The sequence below is a fragment of the Trichechus manatus genome, unplaced genomic scaffold (genome assembly GCF_000243295.1).
Source record: "Trichechus manatus latirostris isolate Lorelei unplaced genomic scaffold, TriManLat1.0 scaffold00040, whole genome shotgun sequence".
Classification (NCBI taxonomy): domain Eukaryota; kingdom Metazoa; phylum Chordata; class Mammalia; order Sirenia; family Trichechidae; genus Trichechus; species Trichechus manatus.
This window is the reverse complement of record NW_004443976.1, coordinates 9,565,661-9,582,389: the sequence shown is the minus strand read 5'-3', so window position 1 is coordinate 9,582,389 and position 16,729 is coordinate 9,565,661. Positions and strand designations below refer to the sequence as shown.

Genomic DNA, 16,729 nt, shown 5'->3' with positions numbered 1-16,729 from the left:
TAGATTCTCTTCCCCTCAGTGCTCATATGCACCCTCTTTCTTTGTTACCATTGTTAAACTCACTGTCAGGAAAGCTTGATAAGCTGATTTACACTAGAGTGTAAACAGTTGATACCAACAATAAGAATTAGCTCACTTAAACACACTGGTATTTTAACAGGAATCCGATGCTGAAGCCAAAGGTCTTTAGCAAAGTGTGAGATGGGGAGTGTATGTGGACTGAAGCCTTTGAAAGCCCACACGAGATGCTCATTGTGGGGACACGTGCATGACCTGCCTGCTTGTGCAGAGCTGACACCAACAGGGATTGGCTAGCACACAGACACTCTGCCTGGGGTACCTGGTGGCAGGGGCCCAGATCCATTCACAAGGGCATGTCCAGCAGGCTGGAAGCAGCTCCTCTTTCCCGAACAGTCTCTGAAGCCTCAGGTTCTGGGAAGTAGTGCTGAGGGTGCGGACTGCCCTTCTGTACCCTCTGCTTCTCTGTGAATTCCAGGTGGGCTGAGGTGTATCTGCTCGTGGCCGTGGCAGATACAGCCATGCAGAGGGCTGAAGAACCCCAGGTGAGGCTGTCAGCAAAAGGCATAGTTAGGAAAAGGGCCTGAGGCTGCGACTCCCAGATCCTGGTTGTACCCAACTGGGAGCTGCATTTTTGGATCTTAAGTCCCAGAGACCATCCAATGTACTGTCACGGGATGGAGTCATCCTGCTGAGTTGGCACCATGCCCCACCTCCTATCAGCTGTGTGACCTTGAACTGATGACTTCACCTCTCTGTATCGCTTTCCTTATCTGTAAAACTGAAGTAATACTCATGTTGCCACACAGGGTTGCTGGGAGGACTCACGTGGGAAGTGCTTAGCATAGTGTCTGCTACACAGTAAGTGCTTGTTGTTGTTGTCCCTGTTGTTGTCATCTCTGACTCAGAAATACTTGTAAAAATTAACTTCTGCAGACGGGGAAGATTGAAAGTAAGGCAAGTTCAAAATCTAATAAATCACGAAGCATATAGCTAACAGCAAACAGACATGTTCACAATATCTTAGAATAATAGGGTGAGGGAGTGAGCTCTAAAAGTGTTATTTGTTTTACAAAGAGGAGAGTAACATGAGAACTTGCTATTTAAGATAAAAATTTAAGTATACATACACACATTTTTAAGATGTAGATATGCTTCTGAGGCCCACATCAAAGAGAACCGCGTGACCTTAGATGACGTGTCTGAGAGTTTCTATTAGAGACAGAACTTCTATGTCACGTCCCTGTCCTTCTGTCAGAAACAGGGGCTGGATCTCCTCTCATTGAAACGTTTCTTACGAGTTATATCTCTGGACATTTTCCCCTCAGCTGTGTTTAAGATGCAAACAACCAAGTGTCTCCATTTCTTGAAGACTTACTATGCACCAAGCATTTTATAAACACCATCTCTTTAAATTCTATAAAAATATGCGAGTCAGGTATCATTACTTTACAGATGAGGAAATTGAACTACAAAAAGTTAAGAAACTAACCCAAATTCATAAGAGTAAGAGGTGGCAGAGCTATGGCCAAGATCAGTTGCCCTACGAAACCTATGTGCATCCCTCTTGGTCCACCAGGGCTTGAGCACCATGACCAGCAACTCACCAGTATGACCAGCCATAGTCCCATGGTTGTGGCCTCCTATCTTCTGGTCCAAGGATATTTGAACAATCGTTGTATATGTCATGTGGTCCACCATGCCTAGGAGCCCTGCACAAGGAAAGCTTTTGTGAGCTACATTTAAAAATGCAATAAAATGGAAGAGCTTCTCTACCTTGCAAGAAGTTGATATAAGGCAGCCTTCCAGCATCTTCCTTAACCCTTCCAAGCAGCCACCCATGTCTCAGGTGTACACTTGCCCAGTGTCACACAGCCATGAAGTAGCAGAGATCTGAACCCAGGCAGGATTTCTCCACAGACTCCTGCTTAACCTCTGTAACTAAGTGAGACAATTTCTATTCTCAGAGCCAGTGCATCCTCTCCCCACAGAACTAAAGACACACCAATAAATCTTACTCAAACCACAATTACTTCCACCCAACGGGATTAATTCAGTGACTTATCCAGTAGACCAGCTGTCCTGCTGAACTGGCTATTGGCAGGAAAGAGCCAGCCTGTTCTTTGGCAGTGGGTAAACCCAACCTGAAGCTCTGCCATTCCCTCTGGGGCAGGCTGAGACAAATGTTCCTGTGGTAGTGATGATGTTGGAAAGTACCTGCAAGCACCATGAGGATGGCTACAGAGGCATCCACCTTGAGCCAGTTGAACCCAGAGTCATGATAAGTCACTCTGAAGCCCAGGAGGATGGCACTTGCCAACATCAGAAGGATATTCAGGATCTCAGCCCCTATAGACAACCCCAAAACACCTGCAAAACACAGAGATGGCAGAAATGCTGGCGTTTAGAATTCAGAGGTGGTGGAACGCTCAATCCTTTGATTTAGTTCACCTCTACATTCTGAAATAAACACCATGGAGGGACAATCAGATGCCTCTGCTGAATCTTGGGAAATTGGCACTGAAAGGGGGCTCCTTGGACCTGAAAGAGGAGTCTATAAAGAGCGTATACAGCTGGGAGAAAAAAAAAAAAGCAAGAGCTAAGCAAAATTCTGTTGTGAGAACATAAGAAATACTAGGTATCTCTACTTCCCAGTCCAGAAAGTCAATGTGTTGTTTCGAATCCACCAGAAAACGTTATCTTTGCCTTTGTAAAGAAAAAGATATTCAAACTTAAACAGGGGACAGGGCAGTCTGAGAGCTGAAGGGCTCTGGCTAGAGGTACCTATACCACGTTTATGTCTGTGGGAGTCACTTGTTTGCCCTTTGGATGGGATCCAGCCTGTGGCTTCAGGAACTTTATCAGATGTGGAAGGAGTGGAGAATCTAGGAGACAGGAAGGGAATTTAATACTTGTAAAAGGCCTACTACAAGCCAAGGTACTGAGGGTACAGGAATGAATGAAACAGAAATGATCCCCACCTTCTCAAAGCCCATATTCCAGCTGGGAAAACAGATACTAAGAAAGTAATTACAAAACAGATGAGTGTTACAGAGAAGAAAGTGTGCTGGAGGCAGTGATGTGTTGGAGCTCATCAATTCCCCACTATGTTCAGCTCACATCGACAGCTTGAAATTGGCCACAGTAGGAGTATTGACATCATGGGAAACAGCAAATGCTACCAGTCATGGCTTCTCCTAGGGCACGTGGAGGGAGTCTGTGGTTCTAGGTTTTGGACTGGACTTCACGGAACAACTGTAAGTAATTCTCTAGTCTTTTTTTCCCAAGTCCCAACAAAAACAATAAAAACTGTCCAAATTTATGAGGTGTGATAATGGATAGGAGCATGATGTCTTAGTTATCTAGTGCTGCCATAAAAGAAATACCACAAGTGGATGGTTTTGACAAAGAGAAATTTATCTTCTCACAGTCTAGGAGGCTAGAAGTCCGAATTCAGGTTGCCAGCTCCAGGGGAAGGCCTTCTCTCTCTGTTGGCTCTGGTGGAAGGTCTTTGTCATCAATCTTCTGCAGTTGAGGAGCATCTCAGGGCAGGGATCCTGGGTCCAAAGGATGCTATGCTCCCGGTGCTTCTTTCTGTGGTATGAGGTCCCCATGTCTCTCTGCTCGCCTCTCTCTTTTATATCTCAAAAGAGATTGATTTAAGACACAACCTAATCTTGTAAATTGAGTCCCGACTCATTAAGATAACTGCCCACTAATCCCACCTCATTAATATCACAGAGGTAGAATTTACAACACGTAGGAAAATCACATCAGATGACGAAATGGTGGACAATCACACAATACTGGGAATCATGGACTAGCCAAGTTGATACACGTTTTGGGGAGACACAATTCAATCTATGACACATGAGTAAGGTGTTTACCTTTTTCTTAAACTGGTATTATACTCTGGAAACTGCTACACTTCTCACCTAAAAGATAAAGAGAATGTATCCATAAGTAGAGTTAACTGTGACAGAGGGTGTCTTAGTCATCTAGTGCTGCTATAACAGAAGTACCACAAGTGGATGGCTTTAACAAACAGAAATTTATTCTCTCACAGTCTAATAGGGTAGAAGTCCAAATTCAGGGTGCCAGCTCCAGGGAAAGGCTTTCTCTCTCTGTTGGCTCCAGGGGAAGGTCCTTGTCATCAATCTTCCCCTTGTCTAGAAGCTTCTCCGCACAGAAACCTCAGGTCCAAAGCTCCTGGTGCTTCTTTCTTGGTGGTATGAGGTTCCCATGTCTCTCTGCTCACTTCTGTCTTTTATATCTCAAAAGAGATTGACTCAAGACACAATCTAATCTTATAGATTGAGTCCTGCCACAGTAACATCATAGAGGTAGGATTTACAACACATAGGAAAATCACATCAGATCATAAAATGGTTGACAACATACATCCTGGGAATCATGGCCTAGCCAAGTAGACACACATTTTTGGGGTACACAATTCAATCCATAATAATAGGGGGCAAACTATGTTTCTAGTCCCTTAATTGTATCCCCTACCACCCATCTCAGTTTGTTATACTGTGGTAGGTTGCGCGTTACTGTGATGCTGGAAGCTATGCCATCTATATTTCAAACTCCAGTAGTGTCACCCATGGTGGACTGGGGTCAGCAGAGCTTCCAGACTAAGACATACTAGGAAGAAATGCCTGCCCATCTACTTTTGAAAACAGCCAATGAAAACCCTATGGATCATAGCAGAATATCGTCCCATATAGTGTTCGGAGATGAGTCCCTTAAGTTAGAAGGCACTCAAAATACACAGTGGCCGAAACAATGGGCTCGAACATACCAAAGATCATAAAGTTGGTGCAGCACTGGGCAGCATTTTGTTCTGTTGTACATGGGATTGCTATGAGTCAGAGCCGACTTGACCGCAAGTAACAACAACAAATTGTATCCCAGATCATTTGGAACAAAGAATGGGGAGGGTGGTGGACTACTTCGTTGTTCACGGGTATGTGGTGCCCCTCCTTATGGGAGCATGATACAGTCCTGCACTATTGAACTTGGGCTTGGTTGTGTGACTTTCTTTGGCCAGTGAACTGGGAGCAGAAATGAAGCAGGTCACTTCTGGTCAGAAGCTTTAAGAGCCCCGATTGCTCCCCACGTTCTCTTTCCCTTGCCTCTGTGATTATAGAGCACATATCAAGATGGGTCCCCATCAGCCTGGGACCTGAATGGCTATAATGAGAAAAGACTTCTTACTGCCCTGAAAAGTACACATAGCATGAGCTAGAAATAAATACCCTGGTTTAAACCACTGGGAATTTCGGGTTTGTTTGTTATTGCAGCATAAACTAGCCCATTTGGACTGAAACTGTGAGACTTAGACCAGTGATTCTCAGCTTTAGAAACAGCCTCTATTGTGATATGAGTCTCAAATAATTTATTACTGCTTACATGGAAAGTAATAAAGATTGTAATGACTTTTTTTTAATATAGAGCAGATTCAGAATTATCTGTTACTAGCACCTTTCTGTCACTTGCATTACATTGTGCTTTCTTGAGTGTGAAAGAAAAGGGAGGAGTTATTGTCGGAGTCCTTGTGTGGTGCAAGGAGTTTGCCTAAAGGTTGGCAGTTCAAACCCACCCAGAGGCTCCACAGAAGAAAGGCCTGGAAAACTGCTTCCATAAAGATTACAACCAAGAAAAGCCTATGGATCAATTCTACTCTGTAACAAATGGGGTAGTCATGAGTTGGAATCAACTCAACGGCAACGGTTTAGATGGTTTGTGCACCAGATATTGGGAAGACTCCACAACCCACAACCAAGCTTAGTTATGTGGTCACGGAGGCTGTGCTTTGCATGTGAGCATCATCTGTCATGTTGCACACACTGGATGAAAAGTTTGAGTCACTACCTTAGATACATAATTCTTTTGAAAGGGCCAAGTCGATGAATATCCACTTGATGTAGAGAGGTAATCAAATCCTGGTTTGGGGGTGAGTGACAAATGGGGAATTGAGACCATAACGAGTCACCCTCTGGGGTCCTTGCCTCACTGTCTCTCCATTAACACTTCACCCCAAAATGGAATCACAGGATATAGAGTGGGCGGAGCCTTGGAAGTTACCTGGTTCATCCTTGCACAGTTTGGAGGAGTGAGTCCAACGACCACAAAGGGACAATGACTTGTACTGGACAGCACAGGTAGTGGCAGTTTTAGTATTAGAACTCAGGTCTGGTGAAGCTGTTCTACTCCAGCACTGGCTTAATGCAATCCAACGATAGTAGTGGAGGAGCCGGGGAATGCAAAGATGACTGAGACTCAGGAAGGTGGGCCCAGTCTGGTCTGGTAGCAGCTAAAGGAGCAAGGTAGGGCACATGTGCACGCATATATCATTGACTCTCCAAAGGAATGGCTTCCTCATCTCCGAAACAGGCTTAATCATCTCCACTTTAACCTTGCTTTGAAGATAAAGCAGATAATAGATGTGAAGCCTTCTTCTATATGTAATATGCACTTAAATCTTATTGAAATAAAATGAGCTCTGTGGGCTTTCTGCATGTAGTGAGCATGAATCATTATTTATTCCTAGACTTTGAGTATCCTAAAGGCAAGGGTCAGGTCACTTACCTTTTCTGGAAGTTTTCAGAATCAGAAGGAAGTTGGAGGAGCATCTTTAGACTTCAGAAAATATTTTTTCTTTGATAGAGAAGAAAATTCCAGGTAACTTTCTTATTCAAGAACTTAAATGACTCCCTACTTCCTCCAGCATTAAATCTAAATTCCTCTTTCTAGCTTTTATGTTCTCCTGCCATCAACCTGACCTCCCAAGACAGAGCCCATCTTTTACTTCCTTACCAAGACCTAGTAGTCACCTTCTACTGCGTCCAGGATCAAGTGGGAAGGATCATATGTATCAGCAAGCACATGATTTTGATGATATATGTATAAAGGTCAGAGTCCCTGGTGCAAATGGTTAACATGCTTGGCTGCTAACAGAAAGGTTGAAGGTTTGAGTCCACCCAGAGACACCTTGGAAGAAAGGCCTGGCGATCTACTTCTGAAAAATCAGCAGTTGAAAACTCTATGGAGTGCAGTTCTACTCTGACACACATGGGGTCTCCATGAGTTGGAGATGACTCAATGGCAACTGATTTTTTGTCTAAAGGTCATAAACCTTGAGATTTACCATGCTCATCCTCATGAAATCCCAAGTGCCCATGTCCTTAATCCTTCATACTTCTGCACTGCCCCACTGCTGAGCTATGGAAAGAAAAGAAAGGAAGGGTGGTTTATGATATAACCAATTGGCTGGGATGCTTTCTGACTGAATGTGTAGGCAGGGCTTCATTTGTCACATAACCGTCCACACAGATGGCATTAAGGGGGTGTTTACCCAATCCGGGGCTGAGAGTAACAAAATTAGGCACCCAGTTTTAATCTCCAGTCACAGTGGCCTCTGCAGAGTTTTAATTAAGTCCATTTTGGATTTATGGGATTGGAAATATTTTTGAGTTTATTCTCTGATTTTAGCAGCAGTATCCGTATTATGGTTACAATAGCAACAATTAGTCCGAGGCTTCCTGCATCTACCAGGGAGGTCCCCTAGCACTGGGGAATTATGACACTCACTCTATACTGTCTTACAGAGCACTTGGGGCTTATTATGGTTGAATTGTGTCTCCCTCACCAAAAAGAAGTTATGTTGAAGTCCTAACCCTCGGTACCTGTGAATGTGACCTTATTTGGAAATAGGGTTGTTGCAAATGTAATTAGTTAAGATGAGGTCATTAGGATGAGCCTAATCTCTTTATGACTGGTGTCATTACAAAAAGAGAGGAGGAAACACAGAGACAAACAGACACAGAGGGAAGATGGCCATGGGAAGACAGAGGCAGAAATTGCAGTGATGCTACCACAAGCCAAAAAACGCCTGGAAGAGACAAGAAAAGATCTTTCTCTCAAGCCTTCAGAGAGAGCACGGTCCTGCAAACACCCTGAATTCAGACTTCTGGCCTCCAGGACCATGAGACAAAAATTTCTATTGTTTTAAGCCACCCATGTTGTGGTCCTCAGGTATGGCAGATGTAGGAAATTAAGAAATGCAACACTTTTGGCATGTCACCTCCTCAGGTCCTCCCCACAACCCCGTGAGTCAGGCTGACAGGGAGAGCAACAGATGGACATCACGGACAGCATGGGGCCTTTACATCCATAAGGCCTGGCTTCTATGCCTGGTTCTGCCACAGTTGGTAACCACAGGAAGTTTCTTGACATTTCCCAGCCTCGCTTGCTTCATCTGCAAAATGGACAGAATAAAAGTACTCCAATGAGAAAGCTGTGAAAATATTTTATGAACTGCCTTACATATTTCTGTGTGTTTCATTACTGATAAGGCAAGTACCAATATCCCTGTTTCACAGATTTGGGGGCCAGGCTCTAACAGGTTGGTAGAGTCAGGAATTCAAACTGGGTTTTCCTGCTTGAGACCCAGTACCTTTTCCTACATCACCCCCTGCTGTCTCCATACGCAATGCCTGGAGGAGTAAGAGTCTAACTTGTCTTCTGAAGGGAGTTGCCTTTTCTGAGAGGACTAAGGAGGAGGCCAGGTACAGAGCCAGGGGCAGGGTAAAGAGCGTGTGGAGGCCAGCCAAGGAGATTAAGAGACTTCACAATAGCTTAGAAGGGCGAGCTTAACTCAGGCCAAGAGAGTCAGACCATAGTGACCCTTTGATTAATACAAATCCTCAGAAAATGGTGTTCCTTTTGAATAAGTCCAGCAGGATTAAAAGGAAAAATCTTTATAAATCCCTGAAGCCACAGAGGCGGGTGTTAAATAGCTTCTGAGTGCTTCTCCAGCCAAGCGGAGCAGCAAGCCAGCTCCAGGAACAGCGTCCAAGTTCTCGGAGCTTGACTTTGGCGTTTCCAATCTGCTTGTCACCCTCTTCCCCCTCACTCCCCTCTTTTAAGTCTTGCCTTCTCCTTTGGGGTGCACAGGTCCCTCTGCCCTTGAACCTTCTGAGTTTAGCAGAACAGCATAGAATGTGGTATCCATGCATTTTGTTGATTGCCCAACTCACCCAGAGAAAAGGACATTTTGTCTGAGTGCTGTGTCAGCTAGAAATTTTCATTTCAAACCTGCACTTCAGAGTGTGGAATAAAAGCCCTTATCTCCTTTCAAAGGCATTTTGGGCATTGGTGAGAAAGTGGAGAACTCTTCAAGGTGGCATGTACAAGGTGGTGTGTACACAAGATGTCCTGAAATAGCCCTCTAGGCAAGGGCTTCCCTGGAGGATCAGCTTTTAGGGGGACTGGTTCCCTGGGTGATGTAAACAGTTTGCACTCAACTACTGACCTAAAGGTTGATGTGGTTCAAACCCACCCAGCAGCATCTCAGAAGAAAGACCTGGTGATCTGCTTCCATAACGATTACTGCCAAGAAAACCCTATGGAGCAGTTCTACTCTGTAATATATGGGGTCACCATAAGTCAGAATTGACTTGACAGCAATGCATTTGGGGTGGCAGATGGAGATAACGCTAATTCAGAAGGACAATACCCAGTGAAGTCCTCAGGGAACAGCAGGACTGGGAGGTGGTTAGATGTCTAGAGGCCTCTTTCCTGGACTTGGTTGGGGCCGAGGAGCAACTGCCCCACACTAGAGCCCTTTGTGGTAGATCTATGGAGCCCACCTTGCCGTTGCTGACCCTCTTTCTAAAGCCCAGTTTGGGTTCCTTCCTACTCACCTCCCAGTCCTAATCCTTTTCTATCATAAGCCCCAACTCTTCCAGGCACTGGTGATAAATTAGACTAAATAGCAGTTGCTTGTATGGTGCAATCTCCAACTGGGGGCCTCAGGCTACATTCTGCTGTAGACATGCTTTTTTACCCTGTGATGTGTTTTAAAGATTTTTTTTTTAAAATCCAGATGTCATACTTCCCTTGAAAAATCAGAGTATCTGACAGTACTGGACCCATAAGCCCACATGACCGCAAAGCTACTCTGTTCTTGTTAGCTAAGGCAAGAGTTTTCAAGGTAATTGGCTTTCCCAGCTAGCCCTGGGAATTTTTTGTTTTTTGTTACCACCTCTTACAACCATTTGAGTTTGCAATCCCTGATTATACAGCTTTTGTTTTACTCTCTAGTATGTTTGATATTATTTTAGTTTTATTTAGTAAAAATTATTCCTAACTGTGTACTTTTTAATGAAGTAATGACAATATTTAGAGACCCTGGTTTGCTTCATTATGTATTTAGAAATACATAAAATGTGAGCAGAAGTTTTTTTAGATTGATTGGACACAAAACTATTCATTGACAATTAAAAGATTCATTGCCCTTTATATAAGTTTTGCAGCATTGTGGGGTAATAGGGAAAGTTCTGGGTTAAGAGTTAAGAAATTTGAGCTTGAGAGGCCAAACATGGTTGCCCTCATGCTTTCCGTTAGTTCTCTGCTATTTCTGTTAGTTCACTGCTTTTTTCCAAGTGCCTGTTATGTGACCTTGCTGAGGCGGTCTTATGTAACTCTCTGGCGTGTAGCCACTTTGACATTGACCACTACAAAATCTCCACTCCCCTCCCACACTGGGTGCAGAGGTCTGCTTTGGTTCTGCTGCCACCAGGGACCACTGCCTCATATGTAAGTTTCCCTAATAAAAACTCCTTCTCCGCCACACTAGAGTTGCCTTCCTCTTTCTTTGGTCTCTTCAAAAAACCAAACCTATTGCTGTTGAGTAGATTCTGACTCTTATCAACCCTATAGGACAGAGTAGAACTGTCCCACAGGGTTTCCAAGGAGTGGCTGGTGGATTTGAACTGCCAATGTTTTGGTTAGCAGCTGAGCTCTTAACTACTGCGCCAGCAGGGCTCCTTTCCGTCTCTTTGTATCCTCCAATTTTGAAGGCAAATTTCAAGTACTGGTTCATGCCCGGACAGAGCTCCGTGTTTAACTCTATCAGGGCAGCTGTACAACCTTCAATGGGATACTTACACCTATCTGCAAAATGAGTCTATTGTTCTATGTCAGCCTTTTCTAAAGTGTGTTCCTCCAAAAACTAGTCTCACAGAATAACCATATTTTACACATTTTTTTCTATGCTCAACTATTTTTTTTTTACTTAAATTTTTTTTTAAATTATTATTATTTTTTACCTCATATGTGCCAGAGTAGGATTTTCAATAGCTCCATAGGATTTTCAATAGCTGATTTTTGGAAGTAGATTGCCAGGACTTTCTTTCCAGGTACCTCTGAGGGTGAGGGGAACTCAAACTATTAACCTTTTGGTTAGCTGCTGAGCTCTTAACTGCTTATGCTACCAGGGATGTCCACGGTCAACTAATTTTGGGAAACATTGGGATATGTGATATTAAACAGATCTCTTTATTGTGAAATTTCTCAGGGATTTTAATATGCTAGTGTGCATTGAATTTCTAAGAAGAAACGTAATATGTAACATTTGCCAAATTTATTTGACTCTCAAAGCTCTTTCATTTATTTTTACAAAGAGTATCTTACAAGACATCTCTGTGGAATTATCTTTGAGAAAACCTGACCAGATACTTGCTAAGGTCTCTTTCTGTTCTGACATCAAGTACGTAAGTTGCACATAAATCAGAAAGAGGTCAAGAAATTCATCCTTTATTCCTACAAATCATTGAGAACATCAATACTCCTTAAAATTCAGTGTGTGTCTCTGCCAACATATAAAATACCCTTTAGTGGTGTAATCCATGAGAAGGTGGGGTTCGTGTGTGTGTCACTGAGGAGTAAACACTCTATGGGATGACAAAGATACCAAGGGAACTCCTGGTCTCTAGAGGAAGGAACCTGAAACGTTTTCACACGGCCCCTTAAATACCTCTTAGGCTGAGAAGACCCACCCTACCTGGGTAACAGTTTTCCTCAGAGAGCTCGGGAGCAGTATATATCATATACTTGCATACCATTTGTGTGAATATGTGAGGCACCCACCATATGCAGGTAGACAGTTTACTGCTGCTTCCAATCTTCCCTGCATCTTCTTTGCCTTGATTGCGTTTAATGGATGAGGTTTCCACTTCCACGCTTTCCACAAACCAACTCATGCAGAGTTCTCTCTCCCAGTTCTCTGTTCATGAGAAGCAGCTCCCATGTCTCTAATTTTCTAACTCTTGTCTGCAAGTTCAGGTTCTACTACATGCCCAGCCTCTCCTGACATTACAAATAGTAACGCTCCCAATTTTCTCCAATTAAACTTTTTCTTTTAGAGGACGTTGTTCTGCTCACTTCCTTGAGCTGGAATGACTGCAATCTTGTGTTGCAGGAGAGGAGAAGCTGCCTCAGGTGACACAGAAGAGCCATGTGAGGTAAATTCTTCTGTGAAGAGGCTTCCTCTTCCTCCCCTGCCTTACGTTCTGATGCAAATACCTGGGCTGTCAGGCCTCAGAACTTCACTCACTCAGTTCTGTCTGCCTGGAATTTCCCTCCAATATTCACCTATTAACGTGACAATCCTACACTGAGACCTAGCACAATTGCCACTTCCTTTATGAAAACATCCCCATCCCCAGAGCTGTAAATAACCTCTCCCTGTTTTGCATTCCCATGTCATAGCTGAGTCGTCATTATGTCAATAACCTAAATGTGCAGAGAAACACCAAAAATTAGTGTAACAGGATATACTTATTGTGAAGAAATACGATTCCATTCAGGCAGTGTCAACCTGAATGTTTGGGAAGGCTCTAGAAGGGGGGACTGGGAAAGCGGGTTATATGGGCCATTGTTATGTTAATTTATCAGGAGATGGCATCAAAGCACAGTGCAGGGTTTCAGGGTCTAGAGGTTACAGAGTTGCCAAGGACATGCCATACATCCTAAAACACAGCCTCTAGTCAGACCCCGGATCCCTGAGGGCACAGTGGTTAGGAGCTCGACTGCTAACCAAAAGTTCAGCAGTTCAAATCCACCAGCTGCTCCTTGGAAACCCTATGGGGCAGTTCTACTCCGTCCTATAGCGTCACTATGAGTCGGAATCGAATAGACTCAATGGCAACAGTTGTTTTCAACAGTCAGACCCTGGAGTTCCTGCTTCTCAAAGCTGGCTGCACACAGATAATTTTCCAAAAGAACTCATTGCCTAAGGCAAAACAGTCTCTGCTAAACTGCTTACTAGGCTATTGTTTGACTTGAAGGTGACTTTAGGGAACCAGTTCCTTAAAGGCTCAAGGTTCAAAAGGACACTTAAGGGTAAATGGCCTGGGTGGGTCATTCCAATTCTATGACCCAGAAATCTGGATTCCAGGAGAATTAAAACAGTTTTGTCAGTTATAACCATTATATTTTTCCTTGTTTTATGTTTATCCCAGGTCTCTCCTGCTGTATCGTTAGCTCTCAGCACTATGGTTGCTATGGATTGAATTGTGTCCCCCGAAAATATATGCTGGAATCCTAATCCCTATACCTGTGGATGCAATTCCATTTGGGAATAGGGTTTTCTTTGTTATGTTAATGAGGCCATATTAGTGTAGGGTGTGTCCTAAACCTGTTTGCTCCTGAGTTGCCAGCAAACAAGGAAGCACAAACAGGAAGACAGATGCTACCTGATGATCACAGAAACGGATGCATCTACAAACCCAGGAACTCCAAGGATTGCCAGCTACTAGAAGCTGAAATAAAGACCTCCACTTAGAGCCACAGTCTGAATTTGGGCTTTTAGTTTCCAGAACCATAAGAAAATAAATTTCTATTCTTCAAAACTACCCACTTACAGTATTTCTATTACAGCTGCACCAAGAAACTAAGACAGTGGCTCACTCACCTAGCCCTGTGCCCAACACAGAATTGGTTGTTAAGTGAATGCGTGCCAGTTCGCTCCGTGCTGCTCTGAGTCCCCCTCTTCCCCAAGGACTTTGCCTTACCCTTCGGCACGCTTCTCTGACTCTGGTGTGTGTTGTAATCACAGGGGAGCATGTTCAAAATGCAGATACTACCAGAGAGAACAGAGACTTGAAGCAAATACAAAACAAATGCCCAGGATGGGAAAAGAAATGGTCATTCAAAACTCCAGGAAAAGCAAAAAACTGTACAAGAAAATAAATGTAATCACGGAACCCTCCTTGATTCTGCAATGACAATATTTATATAGTCAAAATAAATTACTGGCTTATTGATTTAAATAAAATAGCAACATAACCATGTCAGGATGATGGCAGAGGTGATGTGGGATGTGGCGGTGTAAGTTAAATCCTGTCCATTACAACAGGAAGTCAATAGCTAATGTCTGAGATGAAGATGTAGAAATGTCAGCACATTTTGTGGAAACATAGAGGCAAATACCAGAAGAAACAACAATGTGAAAAGTGGTTTTCCCTAAAGGGTGGGACTAGGTTATAGAGAGGGAAGAGAACGGGCAAGGGACTGCAGTTTTTTCTTATAAGCCTTTCAAAATGATTTGATCTTATATATCTATACATAGAGATATAAAACTTTGCTTAAAAAAAAAAAAAAGAATGCATATTTCTAGACCTTACTCCAGGCCTACTGAGTCAGAATCTCCAGGGCTGGACACCTGGAGTTTCTCTCCGATGCTTGATGACTGATGTGATGCGTATGTATAGCTGTGGAAGTAGAAGGAGGGAATCCTCAGATGGGGACTTGGAAAGGGAGTGGAAGTTCCAAAGCAAGTTACCTATGGGTCTGGTGACCACAGGGGCATTGGTGGTTTAGTGGTAGAATTCTTGCCTTCTATGCAGGAGACCTGGGTTCAATTCCTGGCCAAGGTACCTCATGCGTAGCCACCACCCGTCTGTCTGTGGAGGTTTGAGTGTTGCTATGATGCTGAACAGGTTTTAGCAGATCTTCCAGACTAAAATGGACTAGGAAGAAGGACCTGGTGATCTACTTCAGAAAATCAGCCAATGAAAACCCTATGGATCACAACTGTCCGATCCACAACCAATCATGGAGATAATGCCGTGTTTTTTCTTTTTGCTGAATCAGGGTCCAACTTGCCGGCAGCTAACAACAACAATATGGTGACCATATTTTCCATACCCAGACTCCGGGACTGTCTTGGGAACCCTCCAGGATGCAGGGTCATGAGACTGCTGAGTCTGTCTGTGAAGAGAGAGTGGACTTATAGGAGGATAGCACTCCCCAGAGAAGAGGGGCAGGGAAAGGCCCCTCCAGGAGCCTTAGCTCCAGGCACTGCTGCAGTGCTGACCTGGATACCAGAGGAGGTAAGGTAGGACACTGCCCCTCGGCGGCCACCACTGGGGCCGGGGTGGGGACGGGGTGCAGCATTCAGAGACTCCTTCTTGCTGCCTCTCACTTAGACATAAGCCTGAGGTCAGGAGGGAAATGGAGAGGTGGGGGAAGTCCTCTTCTTTCACCCTTGGGGGTCTTGCTTTCCCTGCAGGAAGGGGAAAGTGTGCTGGCCTTGAGCATGGGCGCTCAAGCCAGGCTGCCAGATGTTGAAAGGTGGAATTCCTCACTCTCAGTTCTGTGTGAGCTAAAAACACTCTTTTCTGAAATATGTGCTCCAAATACCAACCCTCCCTTCCCTCCTCTCTTTCATTTTCTTTCACTATTTGCCTTACCACCACCAAGCCCAACCCCACAGAAGCTGCAAATTTTGATAAATTGGGGCTGAATAATGCAAACGGTTAACGTGTTCTGCTGCTAACCAAAAGGCTGGAGGTTCGAGTCCACCCAGAGGCACCTTGGAAGAAAGGCCTGACCATCTACTTCAGAAAAATCAGCCTATGGAGCACAGTTCTATTCTGACACACACGAGGTCGCCATGAGTTGGAGTCAACTTGATGGAAACTGGTATAGAATGGTGGTAAGGGGAGTAGGCTTACCAGGGTTGTGACTTGAAGCTCTCTGAGCCTCGGTTTCCTCATTCTTGAGCTGAGGAAATAAGCTCTATTTGCAGGGTTGTTTTAGTGATTGCCTGAGCTAAGGGTCGAACTTGTTAAAGGTCATACTTATGCTTGTGGCAAGTGCTACATAAAGGTGGCTCCCTTCCCATCGATGATGATAAAAGTTTGTTTTCTAAGAGAATCTTCTGTCCCAAGACCCCCTAAAAATGCAAGAGAAATACCAGGTATACAGCTTAGAGCTGGGGAGGAGCCACCTTTGAATCTCCAAAGGTTGGGTAACAACAGTGAATGGTAATAGCTAGCATTTAATAAACACAAACACATATGATCAATGTGTCAGGCACTGTCTCAAGTACTTTGTGTGAATCCACTCATTTAATCTTCACAACAACCCCAGGAGGTGGGTATGACTATTGTTCCCATTTTATAGAGCAGAAAACTGAGGCTCAGGGAGGAGAAGGGACTTGCTTAAGGACACACAGTCCCTCCGTGGCAGAGCCGGGATTCAAACCCAGGCAGCCAGGCTCCAGAGTCCATGCCCCCAGCCATGTCCCTGCGCCCGTTACCTCTGAACCTGCAGGCCATGCTCACCTGCGCAGAACAAGCTCTCCACGCATGACTGCCAGAGCCACACGTGGAACCTGTACTGGACGAACTTGTCGTCTCCCACCTTCCAAATGTACTGGACAGCCTGGCTCTCGTCGTCCCTCCTGCCAGGCTGTAGTGAATGTAGTGGGGCCCATGTGGCTGGTTCTGCCTCAGGGGCTTGGCCACCCTCCGGGTCCCCTCACACCAGTGGCTGCTCTCCACGGCAGTGAGGAAGAAGCCAGGGCGAGGCAGACGGCAAGGAGGAGCAGCGCCCGCTGCCACCCAGCCCTGTCCAT

The 16,729-nt window shown here is 44.5% G+C and overlaps 1 protein-coding gene and 1 non-coding gene across 2 annotated transcripts; one reads left to right on the top strand and one right to left on the bottom strand.

Moving 5' to 3' along the window:
• Nucleotides 1-311: 311 nt before the first annotated feature.
• Nucleotides 312-16,729, bottom strand: GSG1L2 (GSG1 like 2). Its single transcript, XM_023731007.1, is given in 9 exon segments — nucleotides 312-388; nucleotides 391-569; nucleotides 1,626-1,680; nucleotides 1,683-1,730; nucleotides 2,236-2,388; nucleotides 3,906-3,953; nucleotides 16,437-16,562; nucleotides 16,565-16,672; nucleotides 16,675-16,729. Coding segments are annotated over 9 exon segments (849 nt in total).
• Nucleotides 14,674-14,744, top strand: TRNAR-UCU (transfer RNA arginine (anticodon UCU)). Its single transcript has one exon. It is a non-coding gene; the product is annotated as a tRNA-Arg (tRNA).